The sequence below is a fragment of the Cibotium barometz genome, chromosome 7 (assembly GCF_041138505.1).
Source record: "Cibotium barometz isolate CiBa-2024 chromosome 7, ASM4113850v1, whole genome shotgun sequence".
NCBI lineage: Eukaryota > Viridiplantae > Streptophyta > Polypodiopsida > Cyatheales > Cibotiaceae > Cibotium > Cibotium barometz.
In genome coordinates this window covers 19,003,908-19,024,721 of record NC_141052.1, presented here as the reverse complement: position 1 = coordinate 19,024,721, position 20,814 = coordinate 19,003,908, and the positions used below count along the sequence as shown (strand labels likewise).

Genomic DNA, 20,814 nt, shown 5'->3' with positions numbered 1-20,814 from the left:
ATTTTGTGTTTTCTTTGAACCATGGTAGTTGCCCAAATTTCAATTTGGTATCAAAGCAAGCATAGGCTAGGTCTTAGGATTAGTTTCTTAATGATAAGCCACTCATGGAATTTCTAAGGGACCCAAAAACTAGAAAAAATGTATGACACCTGAGTGGTAAGCTTGGCTGAATCCCAAAGTCACATCATCATGAAAGCCTTTAGCGTGGTTGCAAAAGATAGTGATAAAGGCATAACTGTACATACAAAGGTCATGTCAACAATGTGATTGATTATTTTGCATGTTAGCCATGCTCTAGTTTGATTCAAAAACTATTAGGACCTTTATGACACTTGGAGAAGGAACTCTAATTCTCAATAACAAAAATTAGAACATAACGTATACTTGCACAAATTAAAAGCATAAACCTTAATAAACAAAGAGAGATGGAGAATAGAGTAGAGATTACCATCAACACAAGATTGGGTTGAATCTCCTTTGGATGAGTGTGGCCCTTGTACCACTTACCCATATATGCATCAAAAAAATTCGATTAATTTTCATGTGTTCCATTCATGTTATAAAAAGAAATACCTCTAATAGAAGATATATTATTAATGGTAGGTCTTCTACTCAAAGCATCAACAACAATATTTTCACGTCCATATGTATATTGAATAGCTAGCTGAAAACTTTGAATAAAAGATGCCCACTTAGTATGTCTGCATGATATTAAAGGTTGTGAAAGTAAATGTTTAATACTTTGTTGATTAGTTTTAATGATAAACTTAGAACCCATAAGATAATGTTTCCAAATTTTCAATGCACAAACAACAACAATCAATTTAAATATATCATAAGTACTATACTTAAGTTTAGATGGTTTCAATTTTCTACTTTTAAAAGTAATCGGATGGTTATCTTGCATAAGCACAACACCAATACCATGTCCACTAGTATCAGTTACTACCAGAAATAATGGTCTAAGAAAATGAAGTAGTGTTAGTACAAGTGTATGGGCAAGTGCATACTTAAGTGCATTAAAAGATTTTTCATGCATGCCAGTCCAAAGAAAAACTTTTTCTTTTTTTAATAATTCAATCCAGTAATATGCTTTGTAAGTAATTTTTTTCACAAATATATAATAAGAACATAAACTAATAAAAGATCTCAACTCATAAATGTCCTTCGGTCTAGGCCATGATCTAATGGTCTCTATCTTTTTAGGATCGACGTGAATTCCTTCCGCAGACATAATATGTCCAAGGTATTCAAATTCTTTTTGAAAGAATTCGCTCTTGTCTAGGTTGGCATAGAGTTGATTTTATTTCAAAATATTGAATACTATCTCTAGATGTTTCTTGTGATCATCTTTGTCCTTGTTGCTAAAAACCAAGATATCATCAAAGAAAACAACTATAAAATTTTAATTCTTCAGAAATATATGGTTCATTGTGCGACTAAATGTAGCAGGTGCATTAGTAAGTCCAAAAGGCATTACTAAAAACTCATAATGACCCATTTACATGCGAAAAGCAGTCTTATAGACATCTTCTTTAGCCCTTCTAATCTATTGATAGCTTGATTTAAGGTTAATTTTGGAAATACTTTGGCTCCTTTCAACTCATCTAAGAGATCATCCACACATGGGATAGGACATCTATTCTTTACAATATTATTATTTAAAGCTCAATAGTCAATGCACATGCAAAACATTCCGTTCTTTTTTTTGACTAGAAGAATAGGTGCTCCATATACTACTAGGCATAATAAGTTCCTATCAAGTAGGTCCTCAATTTGAGACTGGATTTCTTTTTGTTACCATATTATAGTAGTGATGTGTGTGAACACACTTAGGACCGCCGGGGCACTTTTTCCCTCACTAGGAGGTTTTTTCCCCCGTGCATTGTATATACGCCCATTATCTTCTAGGGCTTGTTATCTTTCATTTTTGGCACTCATAATACACTACTGTGTTGTGCTCAAGCTTCCTCATCTTCTTGAAGTTGTGTGTGCATTCCTGCAACCCTAATTCCAACAATTGGTATCAGAGCAGGCTTCCTCCTCCCGGGCAGCATCACCGGCACCTGCCGCTTCATCTCCTCCGATTGCGACGAGGTTTCACGAGCGTCTGCAGGTTAGTATATGCCGTGGGAGGGCCCGTAGGGCATGGTCATTTCAGAATTTTGATCTGAAGTCATTTCGCCCTCCGTTTTTGCATTCCAAGTACTGCGCAGGCAAAATCGTCCTACTGTGCAGATTTTCTGTCAAGATTAAAATCTGCAGGACAGGTGCCCATTCGTCTGTTTTGGGCTGTGCTACATAGCACAGGTCGATTTTATACAGGTTTACCTCTTACAGACAGCATTTACATCTAGTAGTACAGTCATTGGCCATGGCTGACAACAATGATGTATTCCGCATGTTGGCTGCTGAGGATAAGTTGGATGGCACCAACTATCCATTGTGGGCATATATGATGCGACATGTATTGGTAGCAAAGGGGTTATGGAACATTGTGCAGGGTATTGATGCACGTCCTATTGTGGCTGGGAATGCTGCAAACACATCAGAAACAGGTACTGTTGATGATGGTGCAGGCACAAGTGCTGTAGCAGCTGTTCGAGAACCACCACTTTCAGCAGAGCAGATTCGTTGGGATGGTAGAGATGCGCAGGCTCATGCCTTGATTGCGCTGTCTGTCAAACGTACCATTATCCCACATATTCGCTCCTGCAGGACTTCTAAGGATGCTTGGGATGTACTTGCCACATTGTATCAGGCAAGAAATGAGGCTCGTGTTGCTTATCTCCGAAAACAGTTGGAGAGTGAGCATATGAACGAAGGTGATTCTATGGATAGCTTTTTGACAAAGATCAAGGATTTCAAAGAGCAGCTCATTTCTGCAGATGAAATCCTGTCAGACAGTTCACTTGTGCAGACTGTTTTGAATGGTCTACCAGATTCTTATCAGGGTTTTGCTTCCACTCTTCGCTTGATGATGAAAGGCAATCCCAATGCCTTATCATTTGAGGAGTTAGTTTCTGTTTTGCTGCAAGAAGACTAGTCAAGGCAAAACAGGAATATTATGCGTGTCGCAGATCAAGCTTTCGTTGCTAGTCAGAGAAGCGGGAAAGGTAAAGCTGGCTTTTCTTCTAGTAAGCAGAAATCTGCAAATGCTGCGCAACCAAAGAAGGAAGACAAAGATGAGAAGAAGGGTGACAAACAGAAGACATTTTGCAAGTACTGTAAGGGAAATGATCATGTCATCAAAGCGTGTCCTAAGCTGGCTGCGAAAGAGGCTAAGAAGAAAGAGGCTAGTATGGCTGTTGCAGATGCCTCTCCTTCTAACAATGAATCTGCTAATGTTGTGCTAGATACAGAATGGGCATTCAATGCGCAGTGCAGTTATGACCCATCTTTGCATGACACATGTATGTCTGCAGTAGATTCAGATGTATGGTACTTTGACAGTGGTGCCACTAAGCATATCACCTCGCAGCGCAGTTTATTCACTTTCCTTGAGTCTCCTCCCACAGGGAATACTGTCACTTGTGCCAATAACTCCTCTTATCCCGTTGAAGGAGTTGGACAGATTGTGCTGAATGTTGCAAATGGCAACACCTTTACACTTTTTGATGCATTGTATGTGCCAGGGATCAAAAAGAATCTGCTGTCAGTCTCCGCATTTGCCAAAACAGGTTTGGTTGTAAAATTTGTGGATGACAGATGTACTGTTCATGATCTCTCTTGTGGTGACATCATTGTAGCATCTGGTTCACTATGTCGAGGGCTGTATAAGCTCAATATGGATGGCAAATGTGTAGAGGATTCAGCATGTGCTATTATGGATACGCAGGCTATTTCAGATGCAAAACTGTGGCATGCACGTTTTGGTCATCTGAATTTTGCAAGTTTGCTGCGCCTGCAGAAATCAGAAATGGTGTCTTCTTTGCCTAAGCTTGAGGCACCTGTCAAGCATGTTTGTGAGGGCTGCATATTGGGTAAAATGCAGCGTGCTTCCTTTCCCAAAGATGGATCAGTGAGAGCTGAACGCAGATTGCAGCTTGTTCACAGTGATGTTTGTGGTCCCATGCAAACTCCATCATTTGGAAACTACCTTTACTTCGTGACTTTCATTGATGATTTTACCAGGCATGCATGGGTATATCCTTTGAAGGCAAAGTCCGAAGTGTTTTTGTGCTTCAAACAGTTTTTGGTTATGGCTGAAAATGTGTCAGAAAGAAAGATGGGCACCCTCCGTTCAGATCGAGGGGGGGAGTATATGTCTTCAGAATTTAATGCATTTCTGGCTGAGCGTGGGATAAAACACCAATGTACAGTGCCGTATACACCACAGCAAAATGGTGTGGCTGAGAGAAAAAACAGGTCTCTCATGGAAATGGCAAGATGTATGGTTAAGAGTCAAAGTCTACCACATGGTTTTTGGCTTGAGGCTGTCATGTGTGCCACTTATGTACTAAACAGGTGTCCCACCAAAGCATTACAGGTTGTCACTCCATATGAGGCTTGGCATAGCCGCAAGCCATCTGTTGGCCATTTACGTGTTTTTGGTTGCCTGGCATATGCATTAGTGCCTGTGCAACATCGCAGAAAATTGGATGACAAAGCTGTCAAATGTATTTTTGTTGGATATAGTGCTGAGAGCAAAGGCTATCGTTTGTATCATCCACAGACAAAGCGCATTTTGGTTAGCCGTGATGTTGTATTTGTGGAAGATGCAGTTCAGCCCTTGGTTTCATGTACTAAGGAGACAGATATCAGCTCACGTGATGTCTATGATACATTGTTGCCTCTTTTCAGTGGTGCACAGTCAAGTGCAATACCTCATGAGGCAGTTTTTCAGCCTATGCAGGTTTTAAATGATGGCACAGATCAGCCTATATCTGATGCAGATGTGCATGATGCACTTGAGGATGAGAGACAAGAGATTGAGGGCTCTAGGAACATGCCTAGATGGCTGGTGCAGACTTTGCGTGACAGCAAGTTGGATGCCCCTTTGTCTAGTCGCACTCGTTCTGGCTCTCATGGTGCCTCTTATGCGTCAGATTGTTATGCATTGGCTGTTTCTAGTATGTGCGATGAAAGTGAGCCTGTTTCATTTGATGAGGCACAAAGTTCAGAAAATTGGATGGCTGCTATGCAAGCAGAGTACGATGCTATTATGAAGAATGGTACATGGTCTTTATGTGACTTGCCCCCTGGCAAGAAAGCCATTGGCACTAAGTGGGTATACAAATTGAAGCGTAAGCCTGATGGCACAGTGGATCGCCATAAGGCTAGGCTTGTTGCAAAAGGTTATGCTCAAGAGAAGGGCATTGATTTTGATGAGACTTTTGCTCCCACATGTCGTATGACCACTGTTCGTAGCATCTGTGCATTAGCAGCTCATAATGGTTGGAATGTACATCAGCTGGACATAAAGACTGCGTTCTTAAATGGAGATTTGCATGAGGAGGTGTATGTATCGCAGCCTCGTGGTTTTGTTCAAAGAGGGCAGGAAAACAAAGTGTGCAGGTTAAAAAAGGCTTTATATGGTTTAAAGCAAGCTCCACGAGCTTGGTATGAAAAAATACATGCATATTTGACTGCACATGGGTTTCAGAATAGTCCAACAGAAAGCACTTTGTATGTTAAACGTGTGGATGGTGTACATCTAATCATTGCTCTCTATGTCGATGACATGCTGCTCACAGGACCAAATGAGAGTCATATTGCTGATTTTAAGGCTGATTTGAATGCCTCTTTTGAGATGTCAGATTTGGGGCATTTGCATCATTATTTGGGGGTGCAATTTAAGCAGTGTGATGGAGGTATTGCTTTGTGTCAGACAAAGTATATTGAAACATTGTTGCGGAGATTTGGCCTTGAAGACTGCAAGCCTATTGCTACTCCAATGGAGACAGGTTTGAAGTTGAGTCTTCATGATGCTGGAGATCACTTTGATGTCACACTCTATCAGACAGCTGTTGGTTGCCTCATTTATGTATGCATTACGAGGCCAGACATTCAGTTTGCAGTCTCACAGGTGAGCAGATTTATGCATAGCCCAGGCATTAAGCATTGGCAGGCAGTGAAGCGTATCTTTCGCTATTTGAGTGGTACTCGGCATCTTGGGTTGTTTTATCCCAAGGGGGGATCATTGCCACCAGATTTACATGCTTTTTCAGATTCTGACTGGGCTGGTTGTTATGACACGCGTGTCCACGAGTGGTTTTTGCTTCATGCTTGGAAGCTCATGCATATCATGGTTGAGCAAGAAGCAGCCTACTGTGGCCACTTCTAGTTGTGAAGCTGAGTACAGGGCAGCTTTCACAGCTACGGTTGAGTGTGTGTGGCTCAGACGCCTTATGGCTGATTTGGGTGTTGGGCAGCCATCTGCCACCACCATCTTCACTGACAGTCAGAGCGCATTGGCAGTTGCGCGGAACCCAGTGTTCCATGCTCGTACGAAGCACATTGAGGTGCACTACCATTATGTCAGGGAGAGACTCTCTGCAGGAGAGATCAGTTTGGCTTATGTGCCAACACAGGATAACCTTGCAGACCTTTTCACAAAGGCTCTGCCTCGTGAGAAGTTTGAAGCTTTTCGCAAAGCTTTGGGCTTACTCCCTTTTGTGGATTCGTCCACATAGCTAGACACTTCCCTATACATGAGTGCTAGCTCTTGTTCACCGCATCACTCCAGGGGGGATTTATTACCATATTATAGTAGTGATGTGTGTGAACACACTTAGGACCGCCGGGGCACTTTTTCCCTCACTAGGAGGTTTTTTCCCCCGTGCATTGTATATACGCCCATTATCTTCTAGGGCTTGTTATCTTTCATTTTTGGCACTCATAATACACTACTGTGTTGTGCTCAAGCTTCCTCATCTTCTTGAAGTTGTGTGTGCATTCCTGCAACCCTAATTCCAACAATTTTTGCTCTAGAAAATTTACTCTATAAGGAGCTCTACAAGGTCGAATACTACCAAAGATAATGTCTATCCTATGGTCTTCCGGTCTAGAATTAGGTAATCTAGGAAGTAACTCATTCATAAAACAATCAGAAAATCGTGAAATGAATGGCTCGTGCGAGGTGTCTTTGGAAATTGGTTTAGAGCCATAAACCTCATTAACCACCATGAGTAGATAAGTCTTTTCCTTTTTCCTCATGGCTCGCTTAGCTGATTAAACACATTAATCCTGACCATATCATACGAGAGCACAACTGATTAAACACATTAATGGTAAATGATATAAATAAAAGGCGTATCCAAATAAAATATCCCGAAATAAAATAATGGGCGTCCCCATAGAGGTTATGACTAACAAACACGATCTCATCTCCCAACTATAGTAGAACTTAGAGAGCACCTCTCCATCCACAAGTACAAGAAAAGCACATCAATGGCATTCAAATCCATATGGAGGGTGTCAAAAATGCCCATACTACGAGTGATGCAGCTAACCATTGGGACCTTTGGGCTAGATTAGGCTCTCATTGGGCTTTAAACTAGTCTAAGTAATTGAGGCTCTCAAGATTATTATGTAGGAGTGGCCCCTACTATAACTGTTATGCTTTTTGTGTGCATCCTTTGATGATGTCCCAAAAAATATGAAGTCCCCGAGGGTATACTCACTTCCAATTGAGCGGAGTTAATTATACTTTCTTGATGTAGCATTTGATTTCACCTGTAAGCTACTTCTCCTCTTATACAATGAAATTCCATCTACAAGCTCTTCAAAACAAAATGAGAGCCTCTACCCTCATAGTGCCATTTCTTGATGTGGCATTTGATTCCACGTGTAAGCTATTTCTCCTCTTATGCAATGAAATTCCATCCACAAGCTCTTCAAAACAAAATGAGAGCCTCTACCCTCGTAGTTCCATTTCAATCTACTCAATGTTGCACATAATAAGGGTTTGCTCTTTTGTTGGGACCACTTGATCCCTACACATTCTCTTGGTTGATATCTCCACTCACTCCCTATGTGCAAGTCTCTCTACTATTGAGAAGCTCTAGGCATTTCCCTGATGTGCCTCTTATTTCATTTCAAGCAAGAAGAAAGCTCTATGACACTTGGGAAACCTTGGGCTAGTTTTCTCAACCATGCATAAAGTTTCAACCTCTTGGTTGTCACATAGAAGTTACTCTCTCACACAAAACCACAAAAAGGAGCTCAATAGAGAGCTAAAGGATTCACAAACTCCAATTAGCATAAGTGTTCACAAAGGAGAATAATGAGAATCAATGACTAGAGATAAAGAAGGAGACTAGTTCTCAAATCAATGATGAGAGAGAAAGAAGGAGGCTAGCTCTCTTACACATGTAAAAGTCCATAGAGGAGAACTTGTCTTTTATACAAAATGAAGGGACAATTTGAGGGCACTTTACACATGCCCTTAGCTCATAACTTACTTATACCTTAATTGTCCAATTCTCTATTAACACACCAAAGCACTAGCCTAGGTGCATTCATGGGCATAAATCGTTGTGCTCATTTCGGGATTCTAACTTAATGGGTGGTTGGAAACCTTTTTGTTCACAAGATTGTTGTCCCCCACGACGGAGTTGTGAATTTACACCTTACCTAGCTACTATGTGAAACCCACGTAGACATTCAAGTGGAGCTATCTTTGTGCATTCTTTTTGTGGCAATTGTCAATCAAGTCTTTTGAACATATAGCAAGATGTCCATGACTAATTTTTCCTTATGAAAAGATGTGAAGCAAAAGAGTCTAGTTCTAAAAACAATGGCATTCATTTTTATTATGTTTGCAATATGAATTGCATCATGGAATGTTTTTGGTTCTTGATCATGTATTCTTCTTCAAATGTCATGCCCAAAAAAGGATCAACTTCATGTCTTTTGCTATGATGATTCATATTTACTTTGTGAAAATTCTTTCTATATTACTTTGTTGCTCGATTGGAGTCTTATTAGATGTTGGTATTGTATGTGTCATATTGCCTCAGCACATTTCTAACTTCGTATGCCTTCTTTTGCTCATGCACGATCACAAGCTACATTTTTTAAGTGTCTAATTTAGGTTAGTGTATTTTCCATATGAAAGAGTCACGTAAGTGATCTATGATGGAACTTGGAGTCTCCAATGTGTGTGCTTATGTCGATGACTTGGCAACAAATTAACAATATTTGTTTTGTATGATTTAGCTTGGCAACAATGTAGACATAGATTGAAACATATGCTTAGTGTGTTAGAAGAAAGTTGTGCATGACCTGCATGCATGGATTTCAAGCCTGTGAGTCTTTGCTCATGATGGAGTAGAAAATCTTCTTGCCTACCTTCTATTTCATGGACTGGATGGGAGCACATTCCAAGGGACACTCTGACCATCATTTTGGCTTCTTGATTCCGATTCGAGCACATTCCAAGGGACACCCTAACCACATCAGTTTGGCTTTTGATTTTGATTCTGGTTTGAGCTTACGATTTCTTGAGTGTTGATTGGACAATCAAATCACGCTTTTGAAGTTGACAAGAGGACATTCCAAGGGACACTCTGACCAACCATCAGTTTGGCTTCCTGATTCCGATTCGAGCACATTCCAAGGGACACCACCCTCAGTTTGGCTTATTCTGGTTTGAGCTTATGATTTCTTGAGTGTTGATTGGATAATCCAATCACTCTTTTGAAATGACGTCTCCCAACAAGGAATTAAATCTTTGTATTAAAAGTTGTAATCAAAAACTTCCAATCAATTAATAAATCTTTGTATTAATAGTTGTAGTAATCAAAAACTTCCAATCAATTAATAAATATATGGTCGATTGTGCTTATACCTTGCCACCATGAGCTAGTTACCTTGCCATGAGCTAGGGCTTTGGCGCCATGGATGGGTGATCGTCGTCTTGGCTGGCTCATCATCACATACAACTGCAACATCTTCAGCGTCCTTCTGCCTAGATCTCAGAGTCCTCAAGCCTCTGTGCAGGAAAATACTCGCAGCCATCATTGCTGGCTAGCCGCTGTACAGACACCCACCGGTCTTCGATTCCTCCCAGATTAGCTCAGGAGAAGATTGCCTCCCAATCTACTAACCCCAGTTTTTTGCAGATCAGCTAGCCGAAACCTTCGTCCGACGGAGCCCGCCGGAATGTTGCTGATTGCCGTGGATCGCGATCGGAAAGCGCAGACGGAAGAGAAGACATTTTCAGGTCGAGGCCTACCCCTTGCGAGATCGCACATCGGAGGCGGGCTCTCAGTGCCCTGGCCAGCCATCTGCGGGCCGGTACAAGCAGCTGCAGAAGCAAGCGGAGCTTCGATTCCGAAGAGCGTGGGATTGAGAGGTTCAAGGAGAGAAACAAGCCATTTGAACTCGACAGTGATGTAAGAGCAAACGAAGCGAGGAGATGGTAGGCCATAAGTACCGGAGGGTGGACAATATCCAAAGAAGTGACGTTTTGAATGGTAGCAGCCTGGAAAGACAGAAGGAGATTGACATGTGTGACATAAAGGGCAGAAGGAGAGCAAGGATTAATAAAGATGAGGCCTGTACTGCACTCGAGATCAATGCTGCAGGGCCTTCTTCTTCCACAGGTTCTCGGAGAAAGGCTAGCTTACGCACCTTCAAAGGAACTCCCCATGATTGGACGGAAGAGCATTTGCAGGAGCCACGGAAAACTCAGAAGAGGAAGAGTTTGGATGAACTACAGGCAAGAGAGGAAGCACCCCTTTTGTCTTGGACTTGGACCAAAAAAGCCAGGAGAAGGTCAAGGATGGGGGCAAGAAACACTTACACTCCTGTGGAGATGGAAAGCATGCCTGAACCTTTTGTTTGCAATATCGTCCCACAGGAAGAGATGGAAAAGGTTTTGAGCAGCTCAGAGGTATTGAAGCCAGATGCTGTTTCCAATGAAGGAACAAGGTGCAGTCAGGAAAACGAGCAGGTATGCTTGGAAGAATCAGCAGGTTCTCGGCTGAAAGGTGAATCAACTGATAAATTGTCCCATTCGATAGGCAACTGCAGAGTGCAACCAATCGAGGATAATGCTAGAGCATCCAGAAAAGAGTTTGATAAGCCTCAGCTGCTAGATGTTACATCTGTGCATTATAGCTCTCTGGCAGCTGATAATACCCAGGATGCTAGCATGGATAATGCGCTCCGCCCAACCTTGGAGGTTTTTATCGGTGTCAGTACGTTGAATGGTGATCATGCTTTAGCAGACTTTTCTCAGAATCACTTAGATTCATTCAAACCTGTTTGTTTATCTGAATCAATAAAAGCTTCTGTCCTTGATGGCAAGGAAGGGGAGACCTGCCCAATCCTGAAGGAGAAGGGAGGTCCAGAGACATGTGGCACTCTTCGTTTCTCCCATGAGAAAGAGGAAGTTGCTGCTTGCACAACTAAAGGTGAAGTGAAACTGAATCTAGCTGAGGGAAGAAGGTGCGGGCTGTGTGGTGGAAACAGCAGGGGAGAGCCTCCTGATTCTTTGTTGCCAGTCTCTACTAAACAGGGAGATAGTCAAAATAGCAGAGGTGACAGTACTTATCCAGGATACAGTGAATGGGATGCCTTTGGGAATGAATCAGGCTGGCTTGGCCAGCTGCTAGGTCCTTTGAACGATCGGTCTGGCATCGCAGGAGTTTGGGTACACGAAGAGTGTGCAATTTGGAGTCCTGAGGTGAGACCGTAGACTTGACATACATTTGCATTACTGTCTTTTAATTTTCTTGTAATGCTTGTTGAAACTGAGTATATAAACTAGTTAATTGTGAGATCTCTCTCATGAAGCTATGGTTGCGTGCTGTTTTCTTTTGTAGTCAGAGCTTGAACTTCTCCTTTTTTATATGCATTAGCAGGGTTTTGGATTAGGGATATGTTTAGGCTGGATGTTTTTTTGGGCAAAAAGGAGACTTCTATTAAGTATGAAAAGACCATGCAAAATCACGGCTGGAAGCCGGAACAAAACAAGTCCTCGTCCCAAAATGTACTAATATGGGGCACAAAGGTGTCAAGAAAGTCCTGTGGGGGTTGTTGAGAAAAAGATCCCTTGAACGCCCTCCCTCGTGAAAACAGTGCATTTTGCATGCGCAAATCTGGATGGTCCCTGTATGTAAGCGCATGTGGCCATAAGAGTGTGAATAATATCTCCTTATGTAGTACCAATGCATTAAGTGTCATATCTGTGAGTGCTCTCAATAGTCTCTCTTCATCTGACCCTCCAAATTTGCCAAGCTGTGATACTGGCAATGAGCTCCCAGGACCCAATTAGTATCAATCCTTTGCAGAGGTGGTCTATATTGTGTATGAGGAATATCCTGTAGCATGCAACGTTTTGCCACACCTCTACATATCATTATGGCGGTGTCCAGATCCTTGCCCTCAAAAAATATGGATCCTTGCCCTCAAAAACTATTTGTGGACCAGACTGAGTGAGCCAAGCAATAGCATCCCAAGTAACATAAATGTCTATCTCCTCAATCTGCTCACATAAGCTGAGCTATAGAGCCCAAATCTTGAGAGAGAAGAGAAGATAGATAGTTGACATAGTATTGGGTCCCAATTACGTAGTGAAGCCAACCACCCCCCCCCCCCCTCCCGCAACCCCGTGCAAGCTTGTTGAAACTGAGTATATAAACTAGTTAATTGTGAGATCTCTCTCATGAAGCTATGGTTGCGTGCTGTTTTCTTATGTAGTCAGAGCTTGAACTTCTCCTTTTTTATATGCATTAGCAGGGTTTTGGATTAGGGATATGTTTAGGTTGGATGTTTTTTTGGGCAAAAAGGAGACTTCTATTAAGTATGAAAAGACCATGCAAAATCACGGCTGGAAACCGGAACAAAACAAGTCCTTGTCCCAAAATGTACCAATATGGGGCACAAAGGTGTCAAGAAAGTCGTGTGGGGGTTGTTGAGAAAAAGATCCCTTGAACGCCCTCCCTCATGAAATCAGTGCATTTTGCATGCGCAAATCTGGATGGTCCCTGTATGTAAGCGCATGTGGCCATAAGAGTGTGAATAATATCTCCTTATGTAGTACCAATGCATTAAGTGTCATATCTGTGAGTGCTCTCAGTAGTCTCTCTTCATCTGACCCTCCAAATTTGCCAAGCTGTGATATTGGCAATGAGCTCCCAGGACCCAATTAGTATCAATCCTTTGCAGAGGTGGTCTATATTGTGTATGAGGAATATCCTGTAGCATGCAACGTTTTGCCACACCTCTACATATCATTATGGCGGTGTCCGGATCCTTGCCCTCAAAAAATATTTGTGGACCAGACCGAGTGAGCCAAGCAATAGCATCCCAAGTAACATAAACCCAAAACTGAGGGATGCACATATGCTGGCTATTGGTTTGTTTGCCGCCTTCGGAGGCTTGGATCTTGTCACCGCCATGGCTAATGATTCGGCCGGCTATGTTGTTGGCCGGGCGACTGCTTGCTCATCCAGAGCTTGCATTTCTACAGCATTTACGGGGGTGGTGGGCCGGATATTGAAGCTTGGGCTCCTTCTACTTCCGCCCCATGCTTCCTCCAGATTTCACAGTCGGATTTCCGGTGCCCTTGCCCATGGCAATAAAAGCATGTGAAGGTAGTCCTTGGAACAACGGCACCTTCCCGGAGAGGGAAATTTCCGCGTGGGCGGAACTAGGGTCTGTGGTACGGATCTAGCAGAGCCATTGGCTGGGAAGGTTGGACGGCGGTCACCACGAGAGCTAGGATCACTGGTTGCGGAGGGGCTCTCCTGCCGTTGTAGCGGGAAGCTTAGGTGTGGGCAGCAGTTAAGTAGGTGCATCTATCACATGCACTTTGCACTCAGTGCATGGTGACAAGATGGCTCATCATCAGAAGTGCAACAGTTGTACAGTTTTAGAACCCAGTAGGATGATATTTGTCGTATGCCGTGACCCCATTGTACATCCTCAGTCCAGGATAAGTCAGGCACGAGCTACGTAGGTCATTCCTCAGCCTTAGCGGGTCAGTCAGTCAGTCAGTCAAGTCCCTTAACCCACTTGGAGAGAATCATTCATGCATGTAGAGTCAGTAGAAGCCTTAGGGTTTGCATCAGAAAGCACTCTGCATCCTGCATAATATGCATTCATATGCCTGTGCATCATTTAGAACATCCCAGAAGTCTTAGGGAATTTACTAGGATTTATCTGGTATTTTTTTCATATTTTATAGTATTTATTTAGCATTATTTGCATTATTTGTCATTTATAAATATAAACTTTATTAAATGACCAGCCAACTTGACCAACCTCCAGTTTAGTGTAAATAGGCTTGCAAAGGCTTAGTTTCTCATTTAGTCTTCAGTGTGCTAAGAGCTTTCCTCCTCAGCCCTAGGAGTTCCCTTGCCTCCAGCACTAGACTAGTCTCATCCAGCCCTTGGAGTGTTTGAGGTTGCTTCAGCCAGCCCTATTTCTCTAACACCTGCAGTTCAGCAGCCCCTACAGCCCTAGGTGCCTGCTTTCAGCATGAAATCAGCCCTGAATCAGCCTACAGCCTGCATTCAGCATCAGTACAGTCCCTGATTCAGCATACAGCCTGCGTTTTCTGCATGTGAACCAGCCGTATAGTCACCTGCGTTTCTGTCCAGCAGCAGCAGTACACTTGTGCGTTTCTGTCCAGCAGCAAAACAGCTTGCGTTTCTGTCCAGCAGCATCAGTACTACCTGCGTTTCAGTCCAGCAGCATCCCTACAGGTCTGCGTTTCAGTTTACAGCAGTTCTCAGCCCTGAATGATCAGTTTGCATCAGTATCCAGCCTTCTGTGCATCATCCATACATGCAGCAGTCATCTGGTGAAGGTAACACAGCATTCATAAGCATTTACAGCATTCTAACATAGCGTAGAACAGTCCACCATCTTCTTTTCTCAGCCTCAGGTGTGCAGCCCTTCCTCATGCCCTTGGGAAGAGTGCATAGGCTCGAGATCAGTTCATCGAGGTGTTTCTACAGCCGCGTACAGTTCAGCCAATTTTCAATCCTCCGAGATATTGCGTTTGGCTTATCTACAGTCCACAGTCATTCTCTCTAAAGAAATAAAGCAAATACTATCTCGTTATCGGGATAGGGGGCCCTTTAGTGGGTAATTCGGGACCCAATCTGGTGTACAGTTCTCATCTCTCTCTCTCTCATATCTCTTTAAAGTTTGAAGTATTGAAATGGATTGTTAAACTCACGAAACTCAGGATACAGAAGACGGTGTGAGCATCTGTGTGACAGGATCTTCCAATACAAAGACTTCTGCTGCATATCACATTGGTATCAGATTCAGATTGTCCACACACACCGTATCCTAGCGTGGGGGCATCCTTGGATGGTTAGATTGCGTTCCGGCACGACCACCGACTTCAGCATCATGTCTACAGGAGAGAGTACTCATCAGCCGGAAGACGTCTCCCCCGAAGGAGACCTTGTTCTTCCGCCTACAGCAGACACCATAGCTCTTCTTAGAGCTCAGAGCCAGCTGCTCATGGAGCGTCTCCAACTCTTGGAGGCAGCAGCAGCACGTCCTTCTACACCTCCAGTAGCACCCGACTACATCTCCCTCTTCTTTCAAATGGAACAACAAAGGAGAGAGGACGAGGCCCGAAGGAAAAGAGAAAAAGCAGAAAGACGGGACTATGAGGAAGCCCAACGCAGGATCGACGAAGACCGGTGTCAGGCTGAACTCGCCGCTCGGGAACACCAACGTGAGCTTGATCGAGAACGTATGTTACTCGAACACCAACGGGAAAAGGAGGCCATACACTTGAGGTATCAACAGCTCTCCTCAGTCTCCCCAGTCATAGGTGTCACCAGCTAGGAGGTCGCAGCAGCATCAACCACCATCATTCGCAGTCAACCAAACTTCAGTAAGTATGATGGTAAGTGTGATCATTCATCAGTTAATTAATTTATTCATCAGTTTAATGCTCATTTTCCATTAGCTAGGATCACAGACCCTCAAGACAAAGTCCACTTAGCGGCTCCCCATCTCACTGGTGAGGCAGTCACTTGGTGGCAGCATTGGTCTAGTATTCATACAGACCAGGTCACAGGTGTCACAGCCTTTGACTGGGACATCTTTGTTCATGACCTGAAGACCAGATTTCTCCCGCCCCAGTACATGACCGGTCTGAAAGACGAGTTCTATGGACTCAGACAGAATGGATCCCGAGTGCTTCAGTTTTCCGGTAAGGTTATTACTTTAGCACAGCAGTTAGGGTTATTTGAGCAAGCCAAATGGAGCAATTCATTCGTGGATTGGACTAACATTCGGTTCACAGTTCGTAACTTTGAACCAAGTACATATGACCGGGCTCTGACTCTCGCTCAAAATGAAGAAATGAAGCTTAACGGGGGCAAGCCCAAGCAAGCATCTCAGTCCAGTACCAAACCCTAGCAGCAGCAATCAGCTGCACAGATAGGGAAAGGTAATGCGTCTTCTAAAGATGCTAAGAAGGACAGCAGTAATAGCTCCAGTTCAGGAGGTAAGAAGGATAAAGAACCTAAGAAAACCCCTGATGAAAAGGCTAAAGCAGGCATTATTGGAGGTTATCTTCCTCCAGAGGAGCAAAGGAAGTACCAGTCAGAAAATATATGTTTTTTCTGTCATATTATAGGGCATGGTAAGAAGGATTGCCACAAATGGCAAGCGGCACAAGCCGCCAAAGCTCCTTCTGCCACAGTTGCCACAGCCTCCCCAGCTCCTCCAGTCCCGCCTCCTACCTCAAATGCAGTTCAACTTTTACCTTCCATGCATCCTATACCATCCGTGGTATTTGATGCTAAGCAGGAGGGTGAGAGCGATGCTCCTCAGAAGAGCCTCATCCGAGCTTATGGCTCTGCCAGGGGCCGACAGTTTGTAGTCCTTTTCGACATGGGTAGTTCTGAAGATGCCATCTCTTCCCAGTTGGCTAATAAATTGAATTGCACATTAGTCCCATCACATTGATTTGGTCCCTGGATCATATCCTCCTAACAGGTTTCCCTATCGTCTTTCCAAGACCGTAGAGGGTGAGTTAGAAAAGTAGTTATCTGAGCTTCTCCGAGCCGGATTCATTCGGCCTTCTTCCTCCCCATTTGTTGTGTCACCAATTGGCCGACCATTTGGTCCATCTCCAGTTTTTGCGTCTCGTTTACTTGAGGCCAGGCCGGTGTCTCATGTGAAGAGGCCAGTATTTTGCTGACATGGACGGGAGCCAGACTGGTGCCACCCGTGTGTTAGCAGGATGGTGTCGTATGGACGGGAGCCAGACTGGTGCCACCCGTGTATGACTTGGACTGTGTTCGACCCATGGGATTGTCACGCCATGGAAGAGCCAGTATTCGTGCCGTGTTTTGCCTATGGGACTGTCACACCATAGGGAGACTCGTGCCTGGAACTGTGTCTTACCTATGGGACTGTCACTCCATAGGAAGACCAGGTTTTTATGTTTTTATGTCGTGCCAGTTTTGTGCTAACAGATATTTTGTACTTGTTCCATGAACGGGAGATATGTCCATGTTACTATTTGCACATGCACACATGATTTGCATGTTTGAAACTGTTTTCGCATGACATGTATTTTTGTGTTTGCCTGCTTGACGTGTTACGTACTGAGCGGGGACGCCTGCCAGTGAGTCATGAAGTGTGCTCTGTATTCTGACGAGTTTTGGTGCATGTGAACAGGTGGTAAGTATGTTGCACATGTTGTTTTTATTATTTTATTTCTAACCTTTAGTTTTATAAGGTTAAGTGTTCACATTCACTTAAATGTGGGCACCCCCCTTTGGGCACCCACTTAGGGGCCAAGGTGGGGAGACCCACTTAAGTGAGTGTGGGGGTGGGCATGGTCACCTACCCATACTCCCCACCCACATGCAAGCGTAGAGTAAACTACACTTTAATTTTATAAAAAAAAGGCTCCCTCCTTCAAGCGTGGACATCACCCGGCGATCAACCTTCTTACGTGAGATAACCGGCGACTTTCCCTCTCTCTGGCGCATGTTTTCATGAAGGCGACTGCTTCCCACATGCAAGCGTAGAGTAAACTACACTTTAATTTTATAAAAAAAAGGCTCCCTCCTTCAAGCGTGGACATCACCCGGCGATCAACCTTCTTACGTGAGATAACCGGCGACTTTCCCTCTCTCTGGCGCATGTTTTCATGAAGGCGATTGCTTCTGTTCCCTCTGCTGCTGGCTGCGCCTCCTCTTCTACAGGCGGCTAGCGCTGGCTGCAGGTGGTTGCTTTCTACTTCCTACAGGCGGCTGCTTCTACCTTCCTACAGGTGGTTGCTTTCTACCTTCCTACAGGTGGGCTGCGCCTGTGTACAGCAGCCAGGCGTCCTTCCTCATAGAGGCGGCTGTGTACACTACTGCAACCAGTCACCTTCTCCCTTGCAAGCGGGTGCTACAGCAGGCGGCTGTGACTTTTTGCACTGACGACTCCTCTCCTACAGTACTGCTGCGCCTCAGGCTGCACTTCTGTAATCGCTGCTGGTGGCTGCCCACTATCTACAGGCGGCTGCCCCCACCTGAAGCAACCAGGCGGTCGCTGCTGTCCATCTCCTGCAGGCGCCAGTTCCTTCTCCATCCTCCTACGCAGCTTACCAAAGCTAGCCGGCTGTGTGTCCAACACCAGCAAGCTGAGTGTGCATCACCAACAAGTGGCGTCTTGCTTCCAGGACATTGTCCACCACCAGTACGCTGTGCTCCTTCTCTCACAGCAGGCGGCTGTGGTCTTTTGCGGTGATAGTGGTTCACCACGAGGCAACTGTTTCTTCAACAAGGGTGGCTTCATCATACCACGAGTGTTGGTTCTCTATCAGCTATCCACAAGTAAGTGAATTTCAGATTTAAGTAAAGTATTTTGTGTTTAAATCTGGTAAGGGATTCCCGACTCCCTATACGGCCAACACCCGTTCGGTGCCGGGTTGTCCAAGCTATATTGGCGAACCTCGGTCCAAAAGTGCTGAGATCGGGAGAGCCAGGCGTTAGTACGAGAGCGCCTGTTTGTGCATGGTCTCGGAACACCAGTGTGGCGCTCTACGCGGAGTCCAGTGAAAGCACAGGGCCGTAGAGATTGGACCATACTAGTGGTCGTTCTGCTTCGAGCATCTACTTCGAAATTCGACTTCGAGCCTATTTGTTTGGTATTGTTTTCATATGTACATGGACATCATCTGGTTCTTGGAACCCATGGAGCATTGTATTCATTAAATACTCCCAATAAATATATCATATATTGAGGGGGGGGTCGGCCCGTTCCGGCCCCTGTGCTGGTGTCCATCTTTCCATTTCATTTCATTTTAATTTCAAGTGGTTTTAAGTTGTCCATTTCAAATTTGTGGTTTTAAAGTTGTGCTATTAAGCGTGTGGGTGTCCAACGGAGTCTTTCCCACTTGACGGGATCGGTTTCATTGGCATCAGAGCACGGTTGTTTCCCTCTTCCTAGTGGGGAAACGAACCTGTGTACTGGACATCCCGCTTTTAGCACACTTTAAACACAATGGACAGCCAAGGCAACCCTTTGGAAGTGCCAAATTCGAGGGGTCCATCTAGTGCCTCTTGTGGGTTTGATGCCCTACGAGGTAGACACAAGCCCCTTGAAAGGGTTATTGATAGTGAATCAAAGGGTCAACTGTCTCCAGGAAAGACAGTTATGCTTGAACAAGAGCTTGATGCTATGAGGGCTGAAATGGAACATATGAGAAAACTTTTGCAGGCTCAAGAGCAAGAGTTAAAGTTTTTGCATGAAGATCCCCATCTGCAAAGTGCTATTGAAGCCAGGAAGGCTGATGCTATGGTAGATGTAACTTTTGAATCAATGGCTCGTGAAGTGGGCAAGAAACCAAGGGAGTTGGCACTTGCCTACCTCCTCCGCAAGGGTGATATCAAAGAGGGGGATGACGGAGAGTTGAAATTCAGAAATCCACCTCGTTTGAAGCATGCAGATCCCGCATCCCAAAGGCTGAAATCTTTTATGCAAAAGGAAGAGGTGACAATCACCTCTCGACATGCATCCTCGTCACAAGGCACAAAGCCTGATAGATATATGTATGCCAGTGCTCATGGAGGGCATGAAAGTCACATGCATGCCAGACATGTATCTCATGGTGACAGGTCTACTTCTAGAAAAATTTTGCCTTCTGAGTTGTCTCATGGAGAGACAATGCCATATGCAGGTAAGTCACATGCATCTGAGTTTCGAGTTCGTGGAGCACATGCCACCGTGCCCCATGAAACTTATATGTCGGCCCATGGAGCCCATGCAGATAGGGCTGCCCCATTGGATAAGGGGAAAAGAAAAAGAGAAGACCATGAGCCTCATGCCAGGAAGCTCAAGGAATTCAAAGCAGGTGACAAATCTGTTAAATTTGATGCTTTTCATGGTGAACATGATGCTTCTAAGGTGTTAGCGTTTGTGGCACAGTTCGACATTGCTTTTAGCGATGAGGACTTTACAGAAAAGTCAAAGGTGCGCCATGCTAGCATGTTTTTAAAAGGGACTGTTGCTCATTGGTGGATCATTGAAAAGATCACCAAGGATCCCATCTCCACTTGGAAGGAATTCAAGGATAGATTTTATGCTCAGTTCTTGCCACCAAATGCAGAGCAAACTCTCACTCAAAAGTGGGACAGGTTGGAGCAAAGAGACAATGAAAGCGTGCAACAGTATGTTAACAAATTCTGGAAAGTGTTGCTCCCTTTATGCAAATTACTGAGGATGAAAGAAAGAGGAAGTTTCGTTCTGGACTGCAACCAGCATATCGATCGGGCATTGAATTGCACCCGAAACATACGTTGCAACAACTCACAGCTTCTCACAGCTTCTGCTCTTGCTACGGAGCAATTGGTGCTCAAGATTAAACAGGATCAAGGAGGTTCC

The 20,814-nt window shown here is 44.2% G+C and overlaps 1 protein-coding gene across 4 annotated transcripts in view; it reads left to right on the top strand.

Annotated features, from left to right (window-relative positions):
• Window positions 1–9,796: 9,796 nt before the first annotated feature.
• Window positions 9,797–20,814, top strand: part of LOC147636769 (uncharacterized) — an 86,586-nt gene continuing 75,568 nt past the window's right edge. For all 4 annotated transcript variants that reach the window (XM_086800298.1, XM_086800295.1, XM_086800296.1 and 1 more), the window contains exon 1: window positions 9,797–11,635. In XM_086800298.1, coding sequence (XP_086656424.1) covers window positions 10,364–11,635 — 1,272 coding nt within the window. In that variant the 5' untranslated portion in view covers window positions 9,797–10,363. The remainder of the gene's footprint in view (window positions 11,636–20,814) is intronic.